At 38.2% G+C, this 26,978-nt stretch overlaps 1 protein-coding gene across 6 annotated transcripts in view; it reads right to left on the bottom strand.

Annotated features, from left to right (window-relative positions):
• The window catches only part of ARHGEF7 (Rho guanine nucleotide exchange factor 7), a 318,711-nt gene that overhangs the window by 114,518 nt on the left and 177,215 nt on the right, over positions 1 to 26,978 (bottom strand). For all 6 annotated transcript variants that reach the window (XM_043991289.1, XM_043991291.1, XM_043991290.1 and 3 more), the window contains exons 7-8: positions 9,118 to 9,212; positions 8,584 to 8,679 (exon numbers count right to left, since the gene is read on the bottom strand). In XM_043991289.1, the coding sequence (XP_043847224.1) occupies positions 8,584 to 8,679; positions 9,118 to 9,212 (191 nt within the window). The remainder of the gene's footprint in view (positions 1 to 8,583; positions 8,680 to 9,117; positions 9,213 to 26,978) is intronic.

Here is a 26,978-nt window from a genome sequence, read left to right as displayed (position 1 = left end):
GTCAGGCAAAAACTAGACAAATACAAATATATTATACAGTATGTCAAGATAAACTCAAAATAATATATGATTTAGAAATAAAGGGTGGGGGCAGCTAGGCGGCACAGTGGATAAAAGCACTAGCCCTGGATTCAGGAGGACATGAGTTCAAATCTAGCCTCAGACACTTGACACTTACTATCTGTGTGATCCTGGGCAAGTCATTTACCCCCTCATTGGAGAGAGAGAGAGAGAGAGAGAGAGAGAGAGAGAGAGAGAGAGAGAGAGAGAGAGAGAGAGAGATGGGAGGGAGGATTGTAAGCCAATTCAGAGAGCATGAAAAAAATTACCTATCAGATCCATGTGATAGGGAAAAATTCATGACCAAACAAGAGAGGATCATGGGAGGTAAAATGGATAATTTTGATTACATTAAATTAAAAGGGGGTTTGCACAAATAAAACTTATGCAGCCAAAATTAGAAAACTGCAAGAAAATTTTATATGGCCAGTCCTCTGCCCCCTGCCCCCCTCCAGGTACCAAGGGAATGAAAAGAAGTGGGAATAGGGGCTTTAGAGCAAGAGGGAAATCTGTGGGGGGAACGGGGGGGGAGGGGGGAGAGGGGCAGCAATATAGTTCCTCGGTAGTGAAGAGGAATAACAAAAAAAGAAAAAGCAGTTCCTGCCACGCAACAAGGCTGGGGTGGTCCTTTTCGATCTATATCCATAGTCAAATTTTGAATAATATTCCCAATTAGTTCTTTTGTTTGTTTGGTTTTTTGTTTTGTTTTGCGGGGCAATGGGGGTTAAGTGACTTCCCCAGGGTCACACAGCTAGTAAGTGTCAAGTGTCTGAGGCCAGATTTGAACTCAAGTACTCCAGAATCCAGGGCCAGTGCTTTATCCACTGCTCCACCTAGCTGCCCCCCAATTGGTTCTTAATTCCTAATATTCCTAATAATTCCAGATGCAGAGCAGAAGAGTAGAACTATATGCTAAGTACCTGTCACCTAGAAACTCAAGCACACCATTCCATACAAAGCATCATTTCCTTTAAAAAAATGCTGCTGGTACAAAAAATATTAAAAAATCAAAACCAAAGATAAAAGTTCTCAAGCTTCCCATTCTCTAACCACCAGAGGATAAATGTACTCCAAGCAGTCATAAATACAAAGTATTTACTGGGGAACAAATCACCTAATCTCTCTGACCCCTGGCTTCCTCCTCTGCAAAAAAGAAAGGCAATGTGAAATTGTCCAACAAGCATAGGCCCTGAGGTCAGGAGACCTGAGTTCAAATCCTACCCCAGGTGGTATTATGACCTTTCGCAAGTCACTCTTCCTCCATTGGCCTTGATTTTGTCTGTAAAATGAGAGATCAGGCTGGATGGCCTGAGTCTCCTTTTGGTTCTTATCCTGCATACCTCACGAGTTTGTTCTGAGTAAAAGGATTTGTAAACTCTGTCACTTTATAAATTTGATACACAACACTACTAGATAAAAGAGTTAGAGAACGTAGAAGACAACCAGGTTCTGGTGTTAGACTGCCTGCCACTACATGCCATTTTCACCTTTTTATTTACCTGAGGGGAGGATAAGAGAAATCCTGCAGAATCTCAATGTGGGGCTCTGGGGACAACTGCAGATGAAACTTTTTAAGAGGAAAAGAATCCATAGGATTATAACAGAAGAAGCATTTAGTAAACTCCAATAGGGCAAAAAAAAAAAAATGCCTTCAAAGAAAAAAAGCAGCTCAATGCAAGAAATCAAAGCTTGATCAACCAGAGGTATTCTTGAAAGGAAACACAAACATCACCACCAAAATCACTTACTGAGAATCTGGTTGTCTAAGCGCTGCTGAAGAAAATGAGCAAGATAGGCCAGACCTCAATGGGCTTGTATGAGGCAGAGAATGCTGGTAGACATAATAAATTCACTGAGGACATACACCAAAGAGTTAAGCAGGTGCTTACAGTGAGAGAATACATACAAATTAAAATTACTCAGGGGTAACAATTATGTCTCCCAATTAATACGAGATGGTTTCATAGAAAAGCTAGGGCAACTCAGCATTTGTCTGTGGTTGTAACATTTCTGACACTATTTAAAGAGTTAAGTGTTTAGGGCACTAGACCAAAGAGTCTATTTATTTCTCCTTAATGCTTGTCCCAGTTGCTTAGGCCAAGTGAATAGGGGAGCCTCTGTTTCGATGAGTGTGGTAAGAATATAGTAGTTGGGGCTTTCTTTGAGCATGGACAATTCATGACTTTATACCACTCCACAATTACCAGTGTCTGAATATTGTTTTTAATGAAACAAAATAAATTTATGCACACAGATGTTTACCTTGTACAAGTGCTAATGATGGACAAACAACTTAGGCCTGGAACTGAACAGGAGTTGATCTGGCTGGATGACATCTGGAAACCACACACTGCTTTCAATCATTGCAAGCTGCTTACTGTCACAGAAATCTATCTTTTAACACTAAATATTCTCCCATTTGGCCATCAATCAGTGAATAAACACAATGATCTCTTAAGATTCTCATTTTCATGTGATTCAAAGGATAATGGAAAGACACATATTGGAGAAATGTAGGCTGCAAGATTCACTAAGAATGAACTAGCATGTGAGAAGTGGCATAAAAGGCATCATCAAAGACACATACGACTCACAAAGAAGTGGGATAGTAAAGTAATGAGTGAAGAGAAATAAATGAACACCCGAAACGAAGTCTAGATATCCACAAAATAGCAATTTCAGAGGCCCTGATGCCACAGCCTTTATCTTTGCCTTAAAGGAAGACTACTCAAACCCCCAGTACTATGTTCAGGCCACCACTGTAGGGATCCTGTAATCCAGAACCTTCTATACAATTCATTTCAAGTTCATAGCTCTCCTCTCTGACAAAGGTGATAATGAATTCATAATTATGTACAGAGGAGATCCCTTTAAGACCAGAGGAGCTGTAAAGAGATACAAGTAAATTCAATAAACTTAACAAGGAATCAGAGTTAGGCTCAATATAAGGAAGACAATAGATCAGCAGCCTTGAAAAGTAATGATTTAGGGGGCAGCTAGGTGGTGCAGTGGATAAAGCAATGGCCCTGGATTCAAGAGGACCTGAGTTCAATTTGGCCTCAGATGCTTGATACTTACTAGCTGTCACTTAACCCCAATTGCCCCACCAAAAAGGAGGGGGGGAAGAAAAGTAATGATTTATTTCCTTGTCATTAGAAATGTATTCAGCTGGAGACTACACTGATTTTTTGCCAGGGATAGTACTAGCATACCTAAAAATAAAAGAAGGGAAGTAGAACCTTTGAGTGTGTTTTCTGAAAAATATTGTAGATAGTACTATGTACTGGACAGGAATCAGGATACCTAGGTAATATTAAATTAGCTGTGATTTGGGGCAACTCAGGTGGAGGAAGGATGGGGGCAGGGGGAGAAGATGGGATAAAGGGCAAGAAACACATACATAACAGCGATTCGTAAGCATCCATGGTGCAATCAGGAAGAAGATTCCTCAAGGAAATGAGCTTTGAAATGTGATTTAAAGAAAGGAAAGGAAGAATGCATTTTGACAAATGGGAAAATGTTCTGTACTTGGTACAGTATAAACATGGGGGGTTTAGTAGCAGGAGGGAGCTTTTATAAAATTAGGGAACAACAAGAATGGAAAGTTGGTTGAAAATAGTTAAAATGGTAAGAGCAGACAGAGTGGAATTAGCGGATAAGCAGTTCTAAAACTCACTGTTAGAAATGTGTGTTCTGGAAAGGGACCCACATGTACAAAAATATTTATAGCTGCTCTTTACGTGGTAGCAAGGAAATGGAAGTTGAGGGGGTGCCCATCAATTGGGGAATGGCTGGACAAGTTGTGGTATATGAATACAATGGAATACTATTGTGCTGTAAGAAATGATGAGCAGGAAGAGTTCAGAGAAACCTGGAGGGTCTTACGTGAGCTGATGATGAGTGAGATGAGCAGAACCAGAAGAACATTGTACACAGTATCATCAACATTGAGTGTTGACCTACTGTGATGGACTATATTCTTCTCACCAATGCAATGGTACAGAAGAGTTCCAGGGAACTCATGATAGAAGAGGATCTCCAAATCCAAGAAAAAAAAAGAAAGAAAGAACTGTGGAGTATAGATGCTGATTGAACCATATTATTTCTTTTGTTTTGGGTGCTGTTGGTTTTTTTTTTTCTATTTTGAGGTTTTGCATCACTGCTCTGATTCTTTCTCTTGTAACAGGATTAATGGAGAAATAGGATTAATGTTATTATGTGTATGTATATATATATATATATATGTGTGTGTGTGTGTGTGTGTGTGTATATATATATATATATATATATATATATGTATAGAGATATATAGATATAACCTATATCAGATTACCTGCTGTATAGGGGAGGGAGGAGGGAGGGGAGGGAGGGAGAAAAATCTGAAATTTCAAAGCATGTATAAACAAAAGTTGAGAACTATCTTTACATGTAACGGAAAAAATAAAATACCTCATACATTAAAAAAAAAAAAAGAAATGTGTGTTCTAAGGAGATGGAGATTTCAGTAAAGAAACAAAGCAAAAATGAGAAGAAAAAATCTGTCATTAAAATGGAGGGCGGAGAGCAAAATTATGTCCATTATTACTATAAAAACAAGTTTCCTTGGAGGAGAAACATGTCTTCTAAATCCTACTTTACCAATGAGTAAACAAGGTCACCATACCTTATAATTTAGTCATTTACCTAAGTCATATCCAAACCTGGAAAAATATCTGTATAAAATATCCCAGCTCTCATAAAAAGCAACCCAACACTCTATTCACTAGATCATATCATTAAACATCAGTGAGAAAATGAAAGATGTCTGCCATCATGGGAAGAGACAGGCCTTTTGTAAGAAATTAAAACCACAGCAAATGAGCCCTGTTTGCCAGGTAGAGAAGCTGAGTGATACTCAAGATACTCTATTCACTGGCTTATCAAAATGCCATATTCCTCAGGCTGGGAAAGCTACAAGAAGAAAACTGATTTAAATTTCTGGTTGGAGGCCAGTGTTTAGTCATTCTGGCATACTACTTCTTTCTACTATATGTTCTAATACAACGTACTTTGATGGAACCTTAAAGCCTGCCAAAAAATTAAAGTGATAAACCTATTTTCAGTCTAGCAAGCTGTTAATCAATTTATAGAGCTGACTTTCTATCCAATACTACATAGAAAGCTGACATAAATCAAGGGGCCAGGACAAGTTCATTCCTCTCCATTTACAAGAATTAGGAAGAAGCAAATCTAAACAGACTGGAATGAAATCAGACATTCAAAGATCAATGAGATAAAAAGGAAAAGAGCAAGTCAAGTCAAGCCAATTAGTATTTATTTAGTTCTTACTGTGTGGCAGGCACTGTGCTAAGGAGTGGGAATACAAAAAAAGCACCTCCCCCCCCCAAAAAAGCTCCTAATCTCAAGGAGGTGACAGTCTAATGGGGAAAGCAACATGAAAATAGTTATATATAAACAAATGTATACAGGATAAATTGAAAGTAATCTCAGTGTGGGAAAGCTGGGATGCTAATCCACTGTTGATGGAGCGGTGAATAGATCCAACCATTCTGGAGAGCAATTTGGAACTATGCCCAAAGGACTAAATAACTGTGATCCAGCAATGCCACTGCTAGGTTTATATCGCAAAGACAGCCCAAAAAGAGAAAAAGACCTATTTGAACAAAATATTTACAGCAGCTCTTTTTTGTGGTGGCTAAGAACTGGAAATCAAAGGAATGTTCATCAATTAGAGAATGGCTTAACAAGCTTTGGTATATGATGCTGATGGAATATTATTGTGCTATAAGAAATGACAAGCAGGATGATTACAGAAAGGCTTGGAAAGACGTATATGAACTGATGTATAGTGAAGTGAGCAGAACCAAGAGAACATTGTGGACAATGACAGCAATATTGTTTGATGAAGAACTGTGAAAGATTTAACTATTCTCAGCAATACAATGATCTAAGACAATCCCAAAGGACTATTGACTAAACACCTCCAACGAAAGAATATTTATAAAACACAGACTGAAGCATGCTATTTTTCACTTTCTTTCATTTTTTTCTTTTATTCAAGTTTTCTTATACAAAATAACTAATATGGTAATGTTTTACATAATAAAGGGAGGGAGGAAAGAAAAGATAAAAATTGGAACCCAAAACTATAAATAAAAATGTTTATTACTTTTTTTAAAAAAAAGAGGAATCCTTTCCTCCTCTTGAAAAAAGGGAGACTAAAAGTGTGCAGTGATGACTGTATTGTCAAAGGAGGAGGTTCTGCTTAAATTTCTTTGTTATAAGAAAGATTTTAATAAGAAAGAGGAATATACTGGGAAAAGACTGCAATATTTTTAAAAGGCATAAGTAAAAGTTATGAAGAGGGGAGGAGAGAAAGAAGGTGGAGAAAAATATTTTCATCCTTGGGATACAGACAATGTAATGAATTAAGCTATACTCATGGAAGAAAATTCTTTCCACAGAGAAATCCAGAAATATTTTCACCCTTTAAATTTCTTATAGCAGAAATAAATTTTTTAAAAATCAGAAAATACCATGTAGGGGCAGTTAGGTGGTGCAGTGGATAAAGCACCAGCCCTGGATTCAAGAGGATCTGAGTTCAAATTCCGCCTCAGAGACTTGACACCTACTAGCTGTGTGACCCTCATTGCCCCATAAAAAAATGCTTGCTGAATGAAATAATTAAAAGTAAAATTTCTTATTTAAAAAAAAGAAAAAGGAAAATACCATGTAGTTCTATGCATTTCTTTTATTTGCTTATCACTGCCAAAGAGAAATAGATGACAACAGGGTACAGAATGGACTATTTTCAAAAGGCAGTGGTAGAAAAGTGCTGGGTAACTTTTCACATTCTATTTCCAAAACTACATCAGAATACCATAGGTCAAGTGTCTCATGGAATAACTAAAGCACAGATTACCTTTTTCTGAAGGACAGCCTTGAACAGATTTGGAACTGTGATGACAACCACTAAAGCATCCCTTTTGGCTGCAGGAAGTTACATGATGAAGATGTTGTAATGAAAACATTCAGAAAAGCTAAGAAATGCCAGAACTGGTATCATTCATCTCTTATCTCCCTCAAAAAGGAGAGAGGTTTGGATACCTAATAGTTTTTTCTAAGCCTAACAGTACTTTTAAAAATCCATTTCCCCCAGTGCCATCTTGGAACACATATTTGTCCTGGACCCACTGCCAGTTGGTGAATGTTCCCCTCTTAAAACAGGGTAGGCTGTTAGGACATGTTCTTTCTCTCTTAGAAATATGGAGGAGCCAAGATGGCAGAGGAGAGGCTGTGACTTCCGCGAGCTCCCGATACACCCATCCACTCACCCCAAAATAATGCCACAAAACAACCAGTAGCAGCCTAACTCACATAAGAACAGAGTGAGACTATTTTCTAGCCAAAGACAGCAACTGGGATCACCAGCTGATCAGGCTCATAGAGGAGCTCAGTGCACAGTCTCGACCCAGTCAGGAACAGACTGCACCTCTAGCGCCTGGGAGTCTTCATGCCAGCAGCTTCTTTTGAGGCTCAGCTCACAGACCGGTGAGGGGGTTCAGTGGCTGGCCAGGGTTAAAGCACCCTGGTTCTGAACCAGTGGGCCAAATTGAATGGTGGCAGCCCAGTAGGGAAGGGGCATAGGCAGGCCAAGCTTTCAACCATAGAGAATCAGATTTCAATCAGACATCTGCTTCTGGGTTGAGATGAGTAAGCAGAGAAAGTAGCAGACTATAGAAAGCTTTTTGGGGGGTGAAGTAGACCACAATACACCCTCAGAAGAAGGTAACAAAGTCAAAGCTCCAACATCCAAAGCTTCCAAGAGAAATATGAATTGGCCTCAGGCCATGGAAGCGCTCAAAAAGGACTCTGAAGAAAAAGTAGGAGAGATAGAAGGAAGATACAGAGAGGTGGAGGAAAGAATGGAAAGAGAAATGAGAGCGATGCAGGAGAGTCATGAGAAAAAAGTCAACAGCTTGAAAAGCCACATGGAAAAGGAGAGACAAAACTCTCTGAAGAAAACAATTGCCTAAGAATTAGGACTGAAAAAATGGAAGCTGTGACTTTATGAGAAACCAAGACACAGTAAAGCAAATCCAACTGAATACAAAATAGAGGGTAATATGAAATATCTCCTTGGAAAAATCCATTTCCCACATGCTCTACATCAAGTGATCACTTCTATTCTTTGGCTTCTAATAAGTACCACAAGTTTGAAAGCATAAGCACAATGAACCAAGATTTTTTTGTAAAATGAAAAGAAAAGCATAAGCACAATGAACCAAGATTTTTTGTAAAATGAAGAGAAGAATACCTTAGATATAAAGTAGGAGGGAAATTAGATTAAAGTAGATCATCTAAACACAACTTCTGCTATAAACATCAAGCTATCCTGGAAATTCAAAATCATATAAGTTTCAATCTGAAGAAATCTGAATCTTGAAATGGTCTTACTATACCATACCTTAAAATACTACAGGAACCAGAATGAAACCTGCAATTTTAAAGCATGCTACTTACTTGGTGCATTCTTCTAAAGACTGTACAAGCATTTGCTGGAAAGAACTTATTTCTTCTAGATTTCCCATTAAGTATAAAATATTTGTTGAGTTTAACCTGGAGGCAAGAAAAATATAAGTAAAAATGTGTAAGAAATTTCATAAACATGCCTCTTCCCCATCCAAAACCCATAAAATGTTTTTTTTTTTTATTTTAAAAGCATGTTTTAATCTAAGAGTAACAGAGTTTAATCTTTCAGTGCCATTTTTTATTATCAACTTTCCAGTAAAGGATGAGAGGGGCAGCTAGGTGGCACAGTGGATAAAGCACCGGCTCTGGATTCAGGGAGTACCTGAGTTCAAATCTGGCCTTAGACACTTAACACTTACTAGCTGTGTGACCCTGGACAAGTCACTTAACCCCAATTGCCTCACTAAAAAACAAACAAAAGGATGAGAAAAGGTAATAGTACATAAAGGAACAGAAAGTAATATAGGATTATTTAAGTATTAAAAATTCCATCCAATAATAAGAAGAATTAATGGTCTAACTTACTTTTCACTGGACTGTAATGGTCGCAGGTAAGTTGAAAGAATAGTCTGTAGTTCTTTAGAATATTCATTTTCTGTTTCTAAAATATTCTGTAGCACCTACAATAAATAATGAATGACTATTAGCTAACTTTCAAAGGATAACACTGCACAAGAATTGCACACTTTAAAAAAATTACAATACTACCATTGTTGAAGTTTTATCTTAAGCCTTTATAGAAGTATTTGAGATCATTCCCACATCCCCGCTCCTTAGCTTTAAACCTATTAATTCTTCAAAACTATGTGAGGAACTATGGCTAATGTTTATTCAAATTATCCCACTCCATCTTAACAAAAGCATTACTAAACAAATAGTAACAAAAAAAAGCAAAGCTCTCTAAAGTGAGAGTAAAAAGAATATAAGCCAGGTAGCATTATTAATAAATAATGTCCCTAATACAACTAATCCTATAGGTACTAGACATACAACTACAAGACACCACTCCAAACACATTCCAATTCAATTCAACAAACATTCTTTATGTCTTTGAAATCTACAAAAAGTTAATATGACATACTAATATATTTTCAGGAGAACAGTGAATTAGTAAAACCATTCTGGAAAGCAACTTGGAATTATGAAAAGTGGCTAAAATAATCAGTCCCTTTGACCCAGAGATTTCACTACTAGGTAAACCCCCCAAGGAGATCTCTGACAAAAATAAAGGTGTCATACACATGAAAATATTTATAGCAGCACCTTTTGTGGTAACAGTTAATCAACAACAGTCATCTATCTAGCATTTATTATTTGACCAACATTGTACAAAGTTCTCTGGAGACAAAGAAAGGCAAAGAATAGTCCTTGCTCTCGAGAAACTCACAGTCTAATGGAGGGTGTGATAATGCAAACAAGTATGTACAAATCAGCTATACTGAGAATAAACTGGAGATAATTAAGATAATCAATAGAGGTAAGGCATCAGCATTAAGGAACTGAGAGAAATTTTTTATAAAAGGTGGGATTTTACTTGGGACTTGAAAAAATCTCAAAAAGCCAGAAAAATGGAGATGAAGAGCCAATAAAAATGACTGGAATCAGGAAATGGAGTGTCTTGTGGAAAGGAGGCCAATGTTACTGGATCATAGAATATGTGGAAGAGAATGAAGTATAAGACTTGAAGTGGGAATGAGTCGGGTTATGAAGGGTTTTAAAAGCTATACAAGAGGACTTCACATTTGATCCTGGAGATAATAGAAAAATCATTAGAGTTTATTGACTAGGGGATGACTGTAGGTAAGTCTGCTTTAAGATCAATTTGACAGCTGAATGCATGATGGATTGAATTGGGTAAAGAACTGAGACAGGAAGAACAACCAGAAGATTATTTTAATAATAGTCCAGGTATGAGGTGATAAAAGCCTACATTAAAATGATGGCAGGATCAGAGTGGGGAAAGGGAGATATTATGAAGAGATGAGAGCTATTATGAAAAAACAAACAACAGCACTTGGCAACTGAAATTGGATGAGGGAATTGAGGAAAATGAGGAATTAGAGATGACACTAATTTGTGAGCCTGAGTGACTGGAAATATAGAGGTAACCCTCAAGAGTAGAAAGAAGGGAAGGCTTGAGAGGAAAGATAATTAAGTTCCATTTAAGAGGTCAATGGGACAGCCAGTAGACAGGGAGAAACTGAAGATTCCTGAGAGTGTCAGGATAATAGAAAGGTCATCTGTTTGGAGATGGGATGAAATGGGATCACTTGTGTAGGCAGAAGGGGTTGCCTTGACAAGGAGAAGGGCAACCTCTGCACATAAGACAGGATCATGGATGAGACAAGACAGTGGAGGCTGTGAGATGAAGAACAAAGCAAAAATGAATGGCCTCAATTTTTTTGGTGAAATCTGAGGCAAGGTTCTCAACTGAGAGGATGAGAGAGGGGTAGCCATAGGAGGTTTGAGGAAGGATGGAAATGTTTGGAAATGGCATGTGGTGAGAGAAGTGGCTAAGCAATTAAGAGAGGTGTAAACAGATTACCTTGGCACGATGACAACTCAATTGAAATTTTACAGTTGAATATAAATTTGTAGTGTAGACAACAGAGTTTCATGATTTTTTTGTCCAGCTTTGTTGGATGGGAGTGATTCAAGACTGAAGCTCAGAAAGACAAAACAGACAATAAGATAAAGAGGCAAGAGACTTAAGTGAAGAGGATAATGTAGAGTTAAAATGGTTCACCAAACAGTTAAGAGAGAGGAAGAAGATTATGGCTAGTGCAGGGTTGATAGCCTGGGCAAGAACTAAGGGATAGAGGGATCAGAGACCACAGAAAAGGACAAAAAGGGGATAGGATTTGCAAGACAGAGGAAAAGATGAAATGACAACAAATTATGATCACATAAATGGAATTTCAGAGTTTATGAGTATGAAAGAGAAATATTTTGGGGGTGATGACAAGATCAAGGGTATGAACCTCTCTGTGTGTTACTCAGGTGGAGGTATAGGTCATGGGAAAGGAGTAAATTGAGTAACTAGGAGGTTAGGGTGTTTGAGAACATATCAATATGTATGCTGAAGTCTCCATGTATGAGGATGTATGAGGATATATGAGGAGAGGAGTTGCAAAGGAGAAAGATTGTGAGCCTCAGGTGCTAAAGTTGTTGAGGAATGGATAATGTCCCGGAGGTCTTATGGGTAACAGCTACTAGAACCTTGACTGGGTGAACCTCAAAGGAAGAGGGGTTACTGACTAATGGTAGTAGTAGGAAAGCTTTCAAGGAGCAATGGGGAACAAGGAAGACCTTTCCTTTTAGGTAAAAAATGAACTTATCTGTTTGACATCTGGATTCACAGGCTTTCCGGTCTTCTTACATATTACCTCCTCCACATCTTCTGTGACATAGCCACACTGGCCTATTTGCTACTCTATTCATATGGCCCTCTCTTTCTTCCCAAGCCTTTGCACTACCTGCCCTGATGCTAGGATGTCACAGCTCTACTCTGCCGACCGGGTTTCCTGGTTTCCTTCAAGATTCATCTTAAGCATCACCTTTTCCATGATGCCTTCACTCATCGCTATCAACATCACTACCACTCATCACTACCCCTCCCAAGCTACTACCAGATATTCTCCTAAAACTACCTTACATTTATTTAATATATATTATATGTGTACATGGTATCTCCCTCACAGAAGTTCTTTGAGGGTAGAGCTGGCTTGGCCTTTTTTTTTTTTTAACTGATTGAGCAATAATAATGTGAACTTTCCATCCTCGGTTCCAAGATAGTGTAGAGAAAAGAATATCTTAACCAGATGTCAAAGAGATCTTGGACCTAGTTCCCTTTCTCCATTAAATTGACATGTCATTTTGAACAAGTTAATTCAACATGCTATAAAGAAGTAATAGACTAAACATACTGAATGACACACATTTTTGGACCTGACAAAAGTGGACTTCTGTTTGCTTGACTATTTATACTTGTTATCAGAGTTTTGTTTTTTCTTCTCCCCTCCCCTTCCCCACCCTGTGGGAGGAGGAAGGTGGGAAGGAAAGGATGAAAAAAAAGAAAAAAAAATTTTTTTTTAAGTGACTATCTCCCTGAACCTCAATGTCTCACTGGAGTTAAAGTCCCTTCCAGTTCTAACAGCATATCATTCTACATTCATTCCACTATAATATCAGGTGCTAATCTAATCACCCATAAAATGTTTTTTAGGTAAATTTTCACTTTTCTAAACACCCAGGAGATCTTCATGTGTAAATGCACAAGAAGAAAAATACATATATAAAGTATATCAATACCATGTTGATTATCAAATGCACATTAACAAATACTGCCGGGGCAGCTAGGTGGCACAGTGGATAGAGCACCAGCCCTGGAGTCCAGAGTACCTGAGTTCAAATCCGACCTCAGACATTTAACACTTACTAGCCGTGTGACCCTAAGCAAGTCACTTAACCCCAATTGCCTCACTAAAAACAAAACAAAACAAAACAAAATACTGCCTGTTATACAATTCACTATTATCTTTTGTATACTCTTTGAGCAGATAGTACAGTTATTCCAGTCATTCATAATTAAATGCAAACCTGATTAAATATCTAATATGCTGGGGCAGCTAGATGGCACAGTAGATAAAGCACCAGCCCTGGATTCAGGAGGACCTGAGTTCAAATCCAGCCTCAGACACTTGACACTTAACAATTGTATGACCCTAGGCAAGTCACTTAACCCTCACTGCCCCACAAAACAAAAACAAAAACAAAAATCTAATATGCTGCACTATTTAAAAAGAATAATTTAGGGTTTCTGCTGCTGACAATAAACTCCAGGATATTCAATGATTGGTTCTATTCATTTAAAGATAGAATGGGGAAGCAAGGAGGGGGAGGAGGGATCACGTATGGAGCTGTCAAGATTTGTTCATTTATTTGTTGAGAGTCTAGATTCTAACTCTAAGATCAATGCCCATAAATGTTACACTACAATAGTAGTTCTGAAGTAGGGGGCAGAAACCACAGCCTAACAGTGCATTCATTCTTTGAGTAGAGAGAAATTGTGAGCTAGGTGATTTATTTTCATTCAGAAATACAAAGTGGAAAAGTCAGGGAAGCATGATGGGATCCTGAAAGGGGGTTAATGTTTCAATTAGGAATTGACACATATTAAAAGTCTTTTTCTAATGTTAAAATAAAGATATATAAGATGAATTAGCTTTTAAACTGCAGATATTAGATGAATATACAAATAATACTAACTAGTTATGGAGAAATTGCTACCTGAAATTTCTAAAAAGAAAAAAAGCAGTTTAATAAAAAAATTACTTTTTCCGCCACTGTCACATGCAACAGATAGACAACACAACTAGCTTTTAACAAAGCTTTTAAAAGACAATTTTGTAAACAGTAAAAATAGTACACAAAAGCTAAAAAGTTCCCAATAAGAATGTGTTGTAAATAGAATAACCTTCCACCTGCCCCCCAAAAGAAAAAATCCACTGTCTTCTTAAGTCTAGTCAGCTGCTAGCCTCAAGCATTATTCTTAAATGATCGTTAGGACCAAGTTACTCTAGCTTTCTTACCCAAATACAGAGAAGACATGGCTTTAAAAAAAAAAAAGCAATCATATACTTGCTGAATCCTGCCTAAAGAGTGCTCTATTTTGCAATTAATTACCTGAAGTTCTTTGCCAACCTCCTACCCTTCAGCAAGAGAAGCAGATTTATGTCTCTAACTTCATTACTGTGTCTGCGTGCTCTAATAATCACCTTTTTTCCCTTTTCTGCTTTCAGCATGTTCCGGCTGCTGCAGGACCCCATGAGGCATCACTTGAAGATTCACTTCCAGAGTTACATCACAGTATGCTACTGATAAGACTGGGGACCAAAAGAAAGTATGTCCTGAGATGGCAGCCTTTAAAAATCCATGACTGTGATGAATGAAACAGAAAGCTGAGCTCATCCAGTACAAGTTTTCCCTGTGTCACAAGGTGTGGAAAATCAAACCTAGTTAACAACAGTGTCACACAGAGAGCTCAATCAATTCCTTAAGACAATCCCTAAATTGTCAACCATAAAAGGCTTCATTAACCTACACAGTAGCCAAACAGAAACTTAGATCTTTATTACTTTGAGGAGGCCCCAGTATAGTCCTTTTTACAAAGTTCCAGAAAATCCCAGTCTAATTCATTCTAAGGCATGGCTCAAAAATAATGTTTTAGATCTAGAAAGTCGTCAGCCTTCAGATTTAGGGACCAGCGAAGATACAAATTTTGAGTTGCAGGTAAAGAGCTAAATTAAAAGTACCAAAGTTCTACAAAAGGATTTCAAAAGAGCCTATGGAGAAGCTCAGCATTACAATCCTACCAGCCAATTTAGGTCAAGTATGTTAAAACTGTATCTTGTTCTGCTTACACACACACACACACACACACACACACACACACACACACACACACACACACACACACACACACACCCTTCTAGCTAGTATAAGGTAACAATAGTAGGAAGATTAAAAAGGGGAACCTACAAGTCACTTATGTATAAACTATCTCATAAATTAAGGGAGCATAACAGTTACTTGCAAACAATTTTATAAATAAAGGGACCATAGAAGAGCCACTTGAAACTGTCTCATAAATTAACTAAGGCCACATCCCAGGATTATGTACTAACTTAGGGGAAACTGGCTAGGCTTTAATGTAAGGGCCCCTCAGGTTTGCTAACTTGTTCTGAAACTTCAGATAAGCTCTAGACCAGCAGAATACAAGCAAAGCATTATGATAATAAACTAAACTTAAGGTGCTGCTGATAACTTCGAGATGACGTGGATGTTAATGAACCTTAAGGTAGCATGCTAAAAATTAGTCTGTCCTCTACCACCAAAAGCCAATGAAAATGAGACCCCCCCAACTCCTGCCCCCACCACGCACTCCTCCATCTGCCCCAGTGTTCCCAATTCTAATCCACAGTTCCGTGATTCTCTGTGCCCCTCCCTATGCCCATTCTCTTCCACATGCTGCCTGCCTCCCACTACCTGCATCGCTTGCCACTGTACTCCCTGAGCCTTAATAAGGTGGATTGAAACATTATTTCCCACTTGCTGCTATTGGTGAGTGTCCAAAAAGCTGGATGTGCCAATGGCCCTCCCTCACCCCAGAGGGATCCCTTGGTGATCTGTTCCCTTTAGTAATAAACTGGAAGCACCAAGATTCAAGACATTATGTTATTCATAGCTACCCTACTCCTGAATAAATAAAACACAATGACTTTATGGGTAGAAAGCAATGGTGGATGGCTGAACTTCATGTCTCTTTTTTTTTCCCCTTTACCTGGGTCACAATATATCAATTAATAAATTAATTGTCAATTCAAGAGGTAAATCTAACTGCCAGTGACCCTTTCCCAGAAACTAACCATTCTTTTTCCTACCCCTTAGAGTGTCCACAGGATACAATCAAGTACAATTTGGCAAAGTAGTCCCAAAGTGGACCTCCACTGTTATTCACATTAAGTGACATAGTTCAGAGCCATACTTCTTTTAAATATATGAGTGACAAGGAAGTATGCTTTTAAATTCTGGGGAAGGACTGTTAAGGGCTAAAATTCTAGCTAAACTGTCTAAAATATCTAATGAGTGGTCGCCAATAAATTATAAGCTTTAGCAAGAGTTAGACTTTTAAGCATTTATTAAGGAGAATAAGAATTTGGTAAAGAGAGAGAAAAAGGCCTAGATTTCTATCTATTAAAGGGAGAGCACATTTCTAGCTCCCTTCTCCACCAGAGTCCAGAGGAAAAGAGCCCGAGACTGAGCGCCAGTCTCTTCCTTCCTCCTCCCACTAGCCCGCGTCACTTCCTGACTCCTGGTCTTGCCCTCAAAGACCTTCCCTTCATGGGCAGAACTCTTCTACAGTAAGTATCCAGCAGGTGGCGTTATTCCAATCGTTACAGGACTGAGGCACAAATGCTAAGTACTTTGAGAATTGGAATGACACCCCCAGCTGGGAGGGACATTGTGAGTACTGGCCATGAAAAGAAAGCATGTGACTTTAGCTTCCAGAAATGATATCTGCCACCCGTGGGATTTGTCAAAGTTACCAGCCAATTAGCTTGGAGCTGTGTGTGTGTGTGTGTGTGTGTGTGTGTGTGTGTGTGTGTGTGTGTGTGTATGGCCCTGTTTCCTATTTCACAAGAGGTTCTGGGAGAAGCTGCTAAGGAGCAGCCCTTGCATTTGTGGGACCTCGGCTTAGCGGCAGAGGCAGCAGGGACAGGTAGAATAGGGATACTTTATCTACGTTTCTCTTTACTAACCCCTAATATACTTTAATAAATACTTAATGCCCAAAGATTGCTGCTATATGTTTTCTACTTTAAGGCGACCACTCATTAGATTTTAGACATCATAGCTAGAATTTTAGGCCCTTACAGTACAAAAGGTATGTGTCACATATTACTTAAAATTTGACATATAACTTAATATTTAAAATATTGCTTTTTCTTAAGCATTAGAGCAAAAGAATTAAAGTGAAACAGAAAGCCTAAAGCACTTAAGTTAAATCCAAATATGCTATTTAGGTAATCAAAAATGTACTCAATGCCAATTTAAGGGGTCTGATGCTTTGATTAAAATTAACTTCCATAGATCTTTTTCTCTTTTCTTTTTTTTTTTTTGACAAGTCAATATACTTAGGTCTCTTAGTTACCCCCAAATCCAGTTAGATGCAAAGTTCTATAACTGAATTTCTAATCCAACCCCTTCTTTTTTACAGATAAGGAAAGTGAAGCCTAGAACTTCTCCCCATGTCACACAGTTTAAGTAGCAGAACCATAATTTGATTCTTCCTTCTGCAATATGTCCTATTTCCATCCCCTTTGTGACCAATCTCATTCACCCTAGTTAACACCCTCATTACCGCCTATTTGGCTTTATATAATACTATTGTCTCCTTATCCCCTTTCCTTCCTTCCTTCCACTCTAGACTGCTTACCCTAAATCATCATCATTTCCATCATCACCATCTTCCCAATGCAGAGTTCCAATCATATCAATTGTTTGCTCATTAACCTTTATAGTTTTCAAACAACATCCAGAAATCCTGGTAAATCAAGGCCTTTCTACCACTGACTCCTAACCACCTTTTAAATCCTATCTCAAACTATCCCTTATACTTCAGGAATACTACTTGACATTATATATCCTCTACTTGCTAAAAATCAATATGTGTTCCCATCAGTTTGAATCTATATATTGAAGAAATAGGGAAGGAGAACAGTCAGCAGATGGAGACATAAAAGGGAAGAAAAATCAGGCCAGTAGAGAATGATAACACCCAATGTTCTTATACATTACAGAAAATATTGAAGAACAATCCAAACCTATCCTTTATCTGAACAAAGACTATGAGTAATATAGACTGGGATGTGGGGACCAAGGGTAGTACAATAATCTAAAGGACTATATCGGTCCCTGGGAAAAATAAAGGCTTATCAGAAAGGGAAAGGAGTTGTTTTGAAGGACAATTCATCAAACTAAAAAAGTTTAGTGGAAATATCCCTTAAGAGAAGTCACTTTGCTCTAAATTTATGTTCATCAAAAGCACTTAAGTTAGATTACAACTTTATAACTTTGATGGTATGCTAGATTAGTGGTGTCAAACTCAAATTTTTAAAAGTCCCTAGTATCCCTACAGGCTACCTACTGACAGCCACAAATTAACACAATCTATGTTTTATTTTTATTTATTTTGTTAAACATTTCCCAATTATATTTTAATATGTAATTTTAATGTTTCCTATTTGAAACCTCTGTACTAAATAATGTCATTTCAGAAACACTGAAGTCCTAGTTAGAAGTACTGGAAGTAAAGGAATATAGGTAGCATCGGACAGCTAACGGAGAGAAGATGATTGCAAAGAGTACAAGGTTAAAAGAAGTATCAACATTGAAGCTAAGGAGAAGGATTGATATCTCAAAGCACCCTCCGAGCTACAGTCAGCAATAAATAGAATGGAGGTGGACCTAACAACACTCCAAAGACTATATGCTTTCTTCCTGTTGGCCTAGCATCCAAAGGCTGTACTTTGGGGTCTGAAGGGGAGGGTAGAAATGACGAAAAATGTTATTTCTCTAACATACATGATTTAATGGTGAAAGGCTACATTATCATTTTATTTTAAAAGTACATACCTCATCTGCTTCTGGTTCAAAGCAGCTACTAAATTTTGCCTACCAACATATAACACTTATAAAACAGAGAAAATAAAAGATGCTCACTGGTAATATACCTTGCCTTCCCATAACATTAAGAGAATAAAAATAGGAAGAGTATTTACTTTTCTCATAAGGACTGGAAAGTACTGACATAATACTATTAGAATGAGTTCAGTAAAACCTGCTCATTAAAATTACAGCATACCATTAGGTATGTGAGGTTAGGACTCAGATTCTATTAAGGTCAGCAGACTGGGGAAAATTTCCTTTTATCAAGTACCACCAGGTCCTCCCCTTATTCTATCCTTCCCCATCCTACTACCACATACATATCCAGGTTACCTGAAAAAGTTCATAAGTGTAAGCATTATTTCTTGTCTAAGGTTTGATGCATTTCCCACAAAATACCTTTGCTCTCTAATGTGAAAGATGTCTAGAGCATTCTGTAACCTTTACTGTAATGATAAAACTCTAATGTTACATTGTAATAATTCATGAATGCTATAATTACAGAATTTCAGAATATGTCTATTCCCTCCTGAGTAAGAATGTCATCTTCAAAGATTACAGGGAACATTGGTCAACCACTGAATCATCTATTGAGGAACAAAACAGAATGCTAGAACAAGTAATTAACTGAGCCCTAATTCCAGAGCTCTGCACCTTATAAAGACAATTTTGGCCCTCATAAAGGTCGCTTAGATTCAGTGACTTGGGCAGAAGCAACAACTAGCAAGATTAAGTCGAAGGTTGTAAGACAATGGAAGTAGTAATAATTGATCAATCAAGTCTTGTTATTTCTTACTTTGAAAATGTTCATACCTTCTTTCCCAATCATACTGCCACCAGACTAGCCCAGGCACCCAATAACTTTGTCTTAGATTATCACACTAGCTTAACTGGCCTCCCCTTTTCCATTATCTCTTGCTCCAACTCACTGCACAAACTAATCTTCCTAAATCATTGTTTGTGCATTTAATTCAGTTTAACTTAACTAACATTTTAAGTACTTCACTCTGTGCTAAGCACTAGGAATACAAAAACAAAAATCAAATAATCCTGTTCCATTAAGCAGCTTATGTTATCTTGGTAGGATAAAACATGTACTGAAGTAAATAACTAAAAAGTAAACACAAATAATAGTAATAGCTAACATTTATATAGGACTTACTATGTGCCAAGCACTATGCTAAGCATTTTACAATTATGATTTCATTTGATCCTCACAATAACCCTAAGACATAGGTGCTATTGTTTTCCCGATTTTTCAGATGAGGAAACTGAGGCAGAAGTTAAGTGACTCACCCAGGGTCATATAGCTAGTAAATGTCTAAGGCTGGATCTGAGCTCAAGTCTTCCAGATTCCAGGCCCGGTGCTCTATCCATTGTTCCACCATCGTGAAAGGCCTCAGGTATGAGGTAGTATCTTAACTGTGTTTTTTGAAGTAAACTGAGGATTCGACAAAGCAGAGGTAACTATGAAATTTATTATAAGGATAGAGAAAATGTAGATGAGAAGCGGAATGTAAGATATGGGGAATACCTAGAAGGCCAGAATAGAGAGTTTGTGGAGAGTAATATGAAATATGACTAGAAAGGTAGACAGAACAATGATAGAGGAAGGCTGGACAGGGAATAGAGGGAGTTTAAATTTTATCATGGAGGATAAAATGAAGAGGCCCTGAAGACTGTTGAATAAGGAGATGCCACAGTCAAATCTCTATTTTAGTCATTTCAATTTGGCAGCTGCATGAAGATGGTTTAGAGATGAGACTGAAGACAGTGAGATGAGTAAGGAAGCTATTTGGAAGAGAATGAAGGTAGAAGATGCAAAAGTAAAGGGAACAGATGAGAAGAACTGTTGTGGAAATTTGACTGACAAGATCTGGAAACTGGATATGAGAGTTGAAAGGAAGGGAAGTGGGGGCAGCCAGGTGGTGCAGTAGATAGCGCACCAGCTCTGGAATGAAAAGAACCTAAGTTCAAATCCGGCCTGAGACACTTGACACTTACTAGCTGTGTGAAAAAAGGAAGAGAGGATGGATGGGAAGTACCGGTACTAATGCTAACAATAAGACAAGAAAAGAAATTGAAGGAATGACAATGGGCAAAGAGGAAACAAAATTATTGGGTTTTTTTAGATGACTCTACTGAGTAAAATAAAAATTAATTGAAACAATAACTTAGGAAAAGTTGAAGAATATGAAATAAATCCTCCTAAATCATCAGAATTTCTGTATGTTATGACCAAAAAAATGAGCCTGAAAGAGAAATTCCATTTTAAATAACTACAGATTATATAAAATATTTGGGAGTTACCTACCAAGACATATACAGTAGCTCTATAAATATAACTACAAAACACTTCACAGAGAAAAAAACAGACCTAAATAAATGGAGAAATATGAATTGCTCATAGTAGGTTGAGCCAATATAGTAATAATGACAATAATACCTATAGTTATTTCCTTATTTAATGCCATAAAATCAAAGGCCCTGGGCTGGGGCCGGGGGGGGGGGGGTGTTAAAAAAAAGAGACCTAGCAGTACCAGATCTCAAATTATTCTACAAAGCAGTAATCATCAAAAACAAATTTGGTATGGGATAAAAATGACAGAGAGATTAATAGTGCAAGATAAAGTACACAAAATACAGAAGCAAAAAAACCTACTAGTCTAGTGCTTGATAAACCCAAACTCTCATATCATATATCCAAATAGATCATATATCCAACTAGATAGCCTAGTTATAAAAGGTCATACCATAAACAAATTGGAGGAACAAAGATAAATAACCTTTCAGATATATAGGTGAGAAAAAATTCAGAACCAAAGAATAGAAAAAGAGCATAGAAAATAAAATGGATAATTTTGATTGCATAAAATGAAAAAAACTTGCAAAAATCAATGCAGTTAATAGTAAAAAGGAAACCGTTTCCATGTTGGGGAGAGAATTGCAATAAACTTCTCTGATAAAGATCTCATTTCTTGTTTTTTTTTTGGTCTCATTTCTAAGATATGTAAAGGAACTTATTCAAATTTATAAGAAAGGGCAGCTAGGTGGCACAGTGGATAGAGCACGGGCCCTGGAGTCAAGGGGGGACCTGAGTTCAAATCCGGCCTCAGACACTTGAAACTAGCTGTGTGACCCTGGGCAAGTCACTTAACCCCAATTGCCTCACACACAAAAACAAAAACAAATTTATAAGAACAAGAGTCATTCTCCAACAAGAAGTTTTCAGAGGAAGAAATAAAATCTTTGAAGAGTTTGGGGCGGGGGGCGATTGGAAATGTTCTAAATCACTAATAATTAGAAAAATGCAAATTAAAGCAATTCTGAAGTTCTCCCTCACACCCATCAGATTGGCAAAGTTGACAAAAAAGGGAAATAATAAATGCTGGAGGGGCTATAGGAATTAAGGGACTACTGATGGAACTGTGAATTAGTGCAGCCATTCTAGAAAGCAATTTGGAACTATGTACCAAAATTCACTTATCTGTGCATACCCACTAACCCAGTGATATCTCTATTAAGCCTATACTCCAAAGAGATCAAAGAAAAAGGAAAAGGCCTCATATTAACAAAAATATAGCAGCTCTTTTTAGAGCAGCAAAGAACTATAAACTAAAGGGGTGCCCATCAACTAAGAAATGGATGAACGAATTATTATGGCAATATAATAGGATGTCATCCTACAGTAAGAAGTGACTGGATTCAGAGAAACCTCAGGAAATTTGTATGAAGTGAAGTACTCTAGAGAGTAATTTACAAAATGGCAACATTAAGGCTTAAGAATTCTGACCAAATAATAATCAACATACAAGCCAGCTCTTGGAAAGTAATGAACTTGTTAAGCTAGAGAAGAAGTAAATTTTCATAAATTACCCAATGTGGGAAATTTTTTGCTTGATTATGTATATATGTTAAAATGGTTTTGTTTGGTTGTTTTTCCAACAGGGCTGGGATAGTAGGAGGAAGGGGAGATTGGGATAGGACCTCCTCCCCAGCAACGGGGGTGTGGGGGGTGTGGGACCAAAGGAGGGGGAGGGAGAGAGAAGAAAAGGGACATGGGGAGGGAGAGGGAAAGGGGGAGGGAGAGGGATAGAGAGAGAATAAAGAGACAAACAGGGCAGGTGTAAAAGTTACACATTGACATTATTATGTTCTTACCAATAAAAGCAAGCAATATGTAATAGATTTGTGAGTTTTATATGTTTAGTACTCTCCTGTTCTTGAATGTGTATGGAAATGGTCTTTATTCATTTAGTTCTGGGTTGTTGTTTTTTTTCCTTTTTAAGAAAAGAGTAGAAAATGAACCAAAGACAGCCATTATTGTAGTTCTGGCTGTTGTCACCTCACTTAGTTAAGAGACTGCAACAGTCTCCTAATTGGTCCCTATTACTCAAGTCTTTCCCACTCAGGCTCCCAGAATAGTCTGCTCCTCTCCAGCTATCTTTATGCCATTTTGGGCTCCCCACCTCCTACCCTGAGGCCCTGTTCCCTTGCACTCCAAATTGATGACCCTGTGATCTTGACTGGAGAGAGTTTTCTAGAACCAGTCTGGCACAGACCCACCACACCGACTGATGTTCCCCCAACTATCTTTATGCCATGACTTCTTGGTTGCAACCTGACTCTCGGTCTTTCTCTTGAGCTTCTGCTTTCTCCTGAAGAATCTTCAAGAACTAGACTGACCTGCCCACACTGCCTTCTCCTCTGCAGCCACCTTCATGCCATACTGTCACCTGCATACTACTCTTCTACTCATACTCTAGCTTTTGGAATAATAATCAAATCAGTGTTATCATTCTTCAAATAAGGTGTTTCAATCAATTGCCCTTTATCTCCACGCAGCATCCCTGTAACTTCCTAGTCCAAAATAACCCTCCCTGGGCCACTTCTCCTTTAAATGTGTTGTTGTCCCTTATTAGAATTCCTTGAGGGTAGAGGCTGTCTGTGTGTGTGTGTGTGATGACACACACACATCCCCATTGCTTAGGTGTGCTTGGCACATAGAAAGCACTTAATAATTTTTTCTCATTTCATTCTATCCTTCACACAGCTGAAAAAATGGTCTTCCTTAAATGCAGATCTCATCTCCCTTTCTTTTCACCCAACCCAAGTGACTTCCTATCACCTCCAAGATAAAATGTTCAGCTTTTAAAACCTCTCATCAGCTGACCCCAAGATCTTTTTCCAGCTTCACTGGACATGACCCTGCTTCCCATACTCTCATATTCCTCATACATGGTATCTCCTATCTATTATACCTTTGTGATAAAATGCACTCTCTCTTTACTTCAAACTTAGAGAATCCCTCTCTTTCTTCAAGACACCTCAAGAACCACATTCCACATGAAATTTCTCCCAATACCTCAACTGCTAAAGCCTTCTTCCCTAATATATGTGTGTGTGTGTGTGTGTGTGTGTGTGCGCGTTTGTACTTATTCTCTTTATATTTATTCTTTTCTTATTTGTATCCCAGGAATATTTGAGATACAGTAGGCTTGATTAATTCCACTACTACAAACCTAAACGACTAAAAGTCATCAGAGCTTTCAATAGAAATAGGTAAAGATGATAAAGGGGATTAAGAATGGGGAAATGTAACAAGTTGTTTTGGACATGATGAGTTTGGGATACTTAAGGAATATCCAGGCAGATACCCAGCAGGCACCTGGTGATACAGAACTCAGGAGAGAGATGAGGGATGAATATATCATATAATTGAATTAATGAGAGCTAGTGAGATACCCAAGAGAGAAAGTCTAGAATGAGAAAAGAAGTGAATCAGGTAAGAGTCTTGAGAGTACTCACATTACTAGGTAGGAAAAGAACGATGACAGCACAGAAAACTGAAAAAAGGATGGTCAAAATGATGGAAGAAGCAGTAGAGGACAGGGTCAAAGAAAGCAGTAGAAGGGGGAAGGAGGTGGCCAACACTGTCAAAAGTGAAGAAAGTCAGGGCAGCTAGGTGGCGGAGTGGATAGAGCACTGGCCCTGGATTCAGGAGGACCTGAGTTCAAATCCGGTCTCAGACACTTAACACTTACTAGCTGTGTGACCTTGGGCAAGTCACTTAACCCCAATTGCCTCACCAAAACAAAACAAAACAAAACAAAAAAACCCAACAACAACAACAAAAGTGAAGAAAGTCCTGAGAAAAATGGTTATGACATATGGTACCTTTAGAAAGAACAGCTTCAGTCATGTTATTCTATACCAGGAGTCAGTAAACTACTGTCTGAGGGTCAAATGTAGACCAACTGCCTCTTTCTGTATTGCCCACAGTTAAGAATGGTCTTTACATTTAAAAAAATATAATAAAACTTTATTTTAAAATGTAAAAACCATTCTTAGCTTGTGGATAAAATAGACTGTTTACCAAATCTAGCCCAAAGGCCACAGTTTGTTGACCCCTGTTCTATACCCTTATCCCCACTGTCTCTCGGAGTAAACCCTATATCCTGGTATTCAAAGTCCCATATCATCTAGAACCAAGCTACCCATCTAAACTTATTTCTCACCACTTGCTACCATAGACCCACCACTCCATCTAGACCAACCTGTTTGTTCCCTTGAAGACACTATGCTTATTTCTAATGCCACATTTTTGCTCATGTAGCTCACACATGAACGTTCCTCCCCAGTTTCCTTAGCTACAGTTACTCATCCATCAAGTCCCAGCTCACCATCCCAACTGATTCCATGAAGCCACACCATCTCTCATTCTCAAGATATCTCTTAAAGTCTGTACTACAAACTTTGGCACCACCACTCCCTTGTATTGTTTTTTTTTATTTGTGTGTGTGTGTGTGTGTGTGTGTGTGTGTGTGTGTGTGTGTGTGAAATATGTAAACCTTCTCTCTCTCCAAGATTAGAAGTTCTCTGAGGGCCAGGAATTAGGTCATATATTTATAGTCACAGATCTTATAGATGGAAGTAACATCAAAAGAGATCACATGTTCTTGACCTTCAAGAAGGTCCAGTATTATCCCCAATTCACAAATGAGCCAACCAAGAGTGAAAGAGATTACATGACTTGCTAAACTTATGCAGTTAGCAGAAAAACCAACATCTCTCCTGCACCCTAGTACGAGGTAACTTCCCCAATGCTGATTAATCCTGCACTACCTAGAGCCTTGGATAGTACTGGTTACACAACAAGCAAACAACACGTGCTGAAATGACTTTTTTTAAAAAGGGGCCACATTGGGGGCGGCTAGGTGGCGCAGTGGATAAAGCACCGGCCCTGGATTCAGGAGTACCTGAGTTCAAATCCGACCTCAGACATTTGACACTTAGTAGCTGTGTGACCCTGGGCAAGTCACTTAACCCCCATTGCCCTGCAAAAAAAAAAGGGGGGGGTGGCGCGCCACATCATGGATAGAGCACCAGTCCTGGAGTCAGGAGTACCGGTCTCAGACACTTAACACTTACTAGCTGTGTGAACCTGGGCAAGTCATTTAACCCCAATTGCCTCACTTTAAAAAAAGGGGGGGGCACATCAATTATGTACTTAATAGGTAAGGGAACCCAAGATGTACAATGTACAAGAAATATTTCAGCACTCTGAACACCAAAAAAACTAACTTTGAAACCAATGTACGTGAAAATCTGGCCTGGGTACATGAGAAACCAAAAACAAATGTACGCTGAAATCCTCAAAGTTTATGCTTTTGCCATGTCAATTAAAATACTAGGAATAAAATACTTTTATTATTTAGAAAAAATACTAGGAAGAAAAATATTTTTATATTCAGTCAGATTCTAATAACTCAGAAACCAGAGAAACTAGTACAAAGGGTAAGATAATAATGGAGTAACAGAGGTGGGAGTAACCACACTGGTTTAACCCCACTAGCAGGGCTAAGGTTTCTGGCTACAAGCAAGAACTTGCAATTAGAAACTTTACATTGTAGTCATACTATTGATGTCTATCTCAGGGTATAAGTTGACACATTACATAGGTTACCTGGATTTTTTATATAAGTTTTGCACTTGGCATAGAGTTCTGTCACTATTACCAGTGGCAGTCAATAAGCCCTCCTATTTTCTGCTACATAATTAGCTACCAATAGACAAAAACTCTTATAACTGTATCTCTGCCAATTACATCTGTTGAAGCAGATTTGGGGACAGAGAGAACTGAGACAGCATATCAT

This window comes from Dromiciops gliroides, chromosome 3 (assembly GCF_019393635.1).
Source record: "Dromiciops gliroides isolate mDroGli1 chromosome 3, mDroGli1.pri, whole genome shotgun sequence".
NCBI lineage: Eukaryota > Metazoa > Chordata > Mammalia > Microbiotheria > Microbiotheriidae > Dromiciops > Dromiciops gliroides.
The sequence above is the reverse complement of the archived record's forward strand: the minus strand, read 5'-3'. Positions and strand labels throughout refer to the sequence as shown.